At 50.9% G+C, this 4955-nt stretch overlaps 1 protein-coding gene across 1 annotated transcript; it reads left to right on the top strand.

Moving 5' to 3' along the window:
* The first annotated feature begins 520 nt into the window (after positions 1-520).
* Positions 521-2476, top strand: LOC104309101 (gastrula zinc finger protein XlCGF57.1). Its single transcript, XM_054164984.1, has one exon. The coding sequence runs from the start codon at positions 521-523 to the stop codon at positions 2402-2404; it is 1884 nt and encodes a 627-aa protein (XP_054020959.1). The 3' UTR covers positions 2405-2476.
* Positions 2477-4955: the final 2479 nt, after the last annotated feature.

Here is a 4955-nt window from a genome sequence, read left to right on the forward strand (position 1 = left end):
CAGCAGGAGCAGGGAGGTCATTGTGCTCCTGTACTCTGCATTGGTTAGGCTGCACCTTGAGTCCTGTGTCCAGTTCTGGGCCCCTCAGTTTAAGAAAGACATTGAGACACTTGAAGGTGTCCAGAGGCTCAGGGGAGACCTTATTGCTCTCTACAACTACCTGAAGGGAGGTTGTAGCCAGGAGGGAGTTGGTCTCTTCTCTCAAGCAACCATCACCAGAACAAGAGGACACAGTCTCATGCTGCACCAGGGGAAGTTTAGGCTCAAGGTGAGGAGAAAGTTCTTCACTGAGTTGTTAGCCATTGGAATGTGCTGCCCAGGGAGGTGGTGGAGTCCCCATCCCTGGAGGTGTTCAAGAGGGGATTGGACGTGGCACTTGGTGCCATGGTTTAGTCCTGAGGTCTGTGGTGACAGGTTGGGCTTGATGATCTTTGAGGTCTTCCAGCCTTGATGATTCTGTGATTCTGTGGGCTCAGATGCTTCCATGTTCCAAATTGCACTGCTGTGTCCCAGCCACAGTATGGCCTCACAGAAGGACCCAGACAAAAGCTGGGAGGAGAAGCAGCTCCCAGAGATCAAGTTGGAGCAGCCAAAGTTCAGCCCGAAGGGAGTGAAGGAGAAGGAAGAGGACAAGATGGAAGATGGTGATGCTGAGGAGAATGATGACTGTAATGATGAGTATGAAGAGGAGGATAACCATGAGAATGTAGGTGACCAGGATGAGGAGGAAAAGGAATTTGCTGAGGATGAAGCCAGAGCAGGTCCCTCAGTGCCACCCAAGCAGCTGAATCAGTGCCCTGAGTGTGGGCAGAGCTTCCCACCTGGCTCAGAGCAGGTAAAGCACCACTGCCCCCACACTGGCACCTGGCCCTTTGTCTGTGGTGACTGTGGCAAGAGGTTCAGCAAGAGCTCTGAGCATATCCGGCACTGCCGCACCCACACCGGTGAGAGACCATACAGCTGTGCTGAGTGTGGCAAGACCTTCACTCACAAGTCTTCCCTCACCAAGCATCACAGTGTGCACAGCACTGAGAAGTCCTTCACCTGCAGGGACTGTGGCAAGAAATTCAAACACAGCTCCAGCCTCACCATCCACTGCCGCATCCACACCAGAGAGAAGCTGTTCCCCTGTGCTGAGTGCAGCAAGAGCTTCACCACCAGCACTTTATTGATCCAACATCAACTCATCCACAGCGGTGAGCAACCATACAGCTGTGCCAACTGCGGCAAGAGCTTTAACAGCAGGTCTGCCCTCAGCAGGCACCGTCATGTGCACACTGGTGAGAAGTCTTTCACCTGTGCTGACTGTGGCAAGAGCTTCGCCTACAGCTGCACCCTCACCATCCATCGGCGAACTCACACGGGTGAGAGGCCTTACAGCTGTGCTGACTGTGGCAAGAGCTTCTCTCAGAGATCTGTCCTCTGGCAGCACCGCAGTGTGCACAGCACTGAGAAGTCCTTCACCTGCAGGGACTGTGGGAAGAGCTTCAAAACCATCTCCACTCTCACCATCCACCGCCGCATCCACACGGGACAGGTGTTCCCCTGTGCTGAGTGTGGCAAGAGCTTCACCACAAGCACCAGACTCATCCAACACCAGCTCATCCACAGTGGTGACAAACCATACAGCTGTGCCAACTGCGGCAAGAGATTTAGATCCATCTCCAACCTCACCCAGCACCGTCCTGTGCACATTGTTGAGAGGTCTTTCACCTGTGCTGATTGCAGCCAGAGCTTCACCTGCATCTCTGCCCTTACCCATCACCGCCGCACCCACAGTGGTGAAAGGCCTTACAGCTGTGGCGACTGTGGCAAGAAGTTCACTCGCAAGTCCAACCTCACCGAGCACCGCAGTGTGCACAGCAGTGAGAAGCCCTTCACCTGCAGGGACTGTGGCAAGAGGTTCAAAAACAGCTCTAACCTCACCATCCACAGACGCATCCACACTGGAGAGAAGCTGTTCCCCTGTGCTGAGTGCGGCAAAAACTTCACCAACAGCTCCAAACTCATCCAGCACCAACTCACCCACAGCAGTGAGAAACCGTACAGCTGTGCCGACTGCGGCAAGAGATTTAGATCCATCTCCAACCTCACCCAGCATCGTCCTGTGCACACAGGAGAGAAGCCTTTCACCTGTGCTGACTGTGGCAGGAGCTTCACTCAGAAGGGACACCTCACTCAGCACCGTCTTGTGCACACAGGAGAGAAGCCTTTCACCTGTGGCGACTGCGGGAAGGGATTCGCCCAGAAGGGACACCTCAATCGGCACCGTCGTGTGCACACCAGAGAGAAGTCTTTCACCTGTGCTGACTGCGGGAAGGGTTTCACCCAGAAGGGTCACCTCACCAATCACTGCTGCAGCCACACCAGTGAGCAGGCCGCAGTGCAGAGAAAGTGCAAATAGATCCACCCAGGGTCGATTGGGGTAATCCTAACCTGCCTGAGAGCCTTTCCAGCAGACAGAACCAAAATCTCTTCTTTTCCTTTGCCTTTCTCAAATGCTGGGGACCTGGCAGGAACAAACACCTCCTGCCCTTCTGAACAGCAATTGGTGCTGATGAGAACAATTAAAGTGCTGAGTCAGAACAGCCAGAGCTGCCATTGGAGCTGGCTTGAGCTTTGCCAGGTTTTTTTGGTATTTCCCCAATTCTTTGTGTCTCTCTGGGGTAAAAACTCTCTGTCCATTGCCCAGTTGTGTCGATGCAAAGCCAAAGCTACCCAAATCCTGTCTGCTTGCTTTTATTTCAGACATTCCTGCCCACAATGTCCAAATGTTGAGGTGTGGTGGTTTGAAAGGAAAGGCTCTGGTTTCCCTCCCCCACTGAGAAAGAGACCACGGCTAAACCCAGTCGGAGAAATGAGATTATATTTTACAAGGAAACAGATTCTATGTAGCACAACAAATACAGGGATTTTACAATATATACAGGAATATACAGCAAATGAACTCAACCAGAAACCAGACCCCCCACAGAGGGGGCTTCCCCCTGTGCCCCCCTTCACCCCCTACCTCCCTTCTCCCCCAAAGAGGTAGAAGAAGAGACGAGAAGGGAGTTAGTACAGCAAGCGGAGGCCTATGCACAGGGAGTTAGTTCTTATCTTTTGGCAAGAAGCCCAGAAGCAGATCCAGCCGAGAGGGACAGTGAAGGAAGGAAGACTGAGAGAAAGTTCCCAACTCCCCTGGGTCCAATCTCTCCTCCCACAATCCTACCAATGAAATTAGTTTAGAATACCAAAATATTTTACAAACATTTAGCCAGTGTGCCCCTTTCTTAAAGGCACAGTGTCAAACGGCCACATGAGGGCATTTGTTCCCTAGGAATGGGGCTGGACCTATGTGCCCAGTTCAGGGAGGTGAAAATGAGGTTGTCAGAAGAGTCTTGAGAGTGTCCTGCTGGGAGCAGTCTCAGGGACATCTCAGAGTGTTTTTTTGGTTGTGTCAATGGATGTTAGGTGTTGGGGGGGGTCTGGAGAGTTCTAGGATTGATTTTCAGAACCTTTTGACAGTGTAGAGGGGATCTCAGGGAGGTGTTTGAAAGCCCTTGAAAAGCTTCTGTCAGCTTTCCACTAAAGGACTCTGCTGCTTTCCAGCAGGCCTGGGGCTTCCAAAAGCTTTCTCCTTAGCTCAGCAGTGTTCCTGAGCTGGGGCTTCCCTCATCCTTTCCACCCACTGTCACTGCAGGTGGGACTGGGAAACCCTCAAACTATGAGAGCAACTTGGGGGTGTGGAGCTCCCCCACTGCAGGAAGCCTTTAGGGCTGGTGAAACAGTGCTGGATGCCAGGTGGTACTGATCCCTTGCTTTAGAATTCCCTGCTTCTCCTCCTTTCCTATCCTGCAGCTGCTGTTCTGCAAACAAGGGCAGCTGCTGGGCCATGTTTAGAGCCTCTGATTCTCTGCTGACCAACTCCAAGCTGCAAAGTTGTTTTCCTGTGTGAGCCAAGAACAAGATGCTGCATGAGCCAGAGGTGCTGGCACTTTGGATTGGAGCATGCTTTAGTTTGTAGACAGGGCTGGATTCTACTGGTGCCATGAATCCCTGGCTTTAGAATGCCCTGCTTCTCCTCCTTTCCTATGCTTCTAACTTTTCCCTTGGTACTCAGAAGCAAAAATAAGATTAAAATGTGTTTGACAACAGCTCCTTGGTTCCATCTCAGTTTTATTTGAGGGGATCCTTACGGGAACCTTCTCTGCTGTCACAGAATGTTGAGATACAACACATTTAAGGTTTGAGTCTCATACCTCACACTCCCTGGAATGACTGAAGGGCACTGGCGGGGCAGCAGAATTCCTGTTGGTAGCACAGGGTCCACAATAAATAGCAAAGCCACTGCTGGGGCAGTGGAAAGCCCCTTGGTGTAGTAACACACAGGGTCAGTTTGTGGTGGCACAGGGTCACCACATGCACAGCTTCCAAGCCAAGATGTTTCCAAGTGAAGACCTTTATTGCAAAGCCATTTCTTGTGTTACAGTTAACTTACAGATACTTCTAATGCAGTGTTGTCACACTGATTAGTTACATTTCTACTGCCATGCACTTAAGCAAAGCATACAATAGGTTAGTGCTAGCAAACAAGCTTCTGAACATATCCTGTCCAACCCTGCCTGGTCTTTCTTTTCAGTTCCTGATAAGGTGTACATCCCTGGACTCAAGACAAAGCTGTCCCAAAGCTGTCTGAAAACAACCCTTCTCCTGCATCTCCCCTTTTCCTTTTGCTAATAAGACCACACTGTTGGTTGACCTTTCTCACATTCTTTGCATACAAAAAAGCAAGCAAGGTAAAATTAACTATACAGCAAAAGCAATCAATGAAATCAACAATCCAGTTTTGATAAGAGGTTGTATCCACCCTGGTAACAGCACACCCCATCAATGTCTTCACACCCATGTCCATGGACAAGGAACAAGGAATCTATAGCTTCCCTCTTCTGTCCCTCAGCATGTCTGACAGACTG

Source organism: Dryobates pubescens, chromosome 11 (genome assembly GCF_014839835.1).
Source record: "Dryobates pubescens isolate bDryPub1 chromosome 11, bDryPub1.pri, whole genome shotgun sequence".
In the NCBI taxonomy this organism is placed as follows: Eukaryota; Metazoa; Chordata; class Aves; order Piciformes; family Picidae; genus Dryobates; species Dryobates pubescens.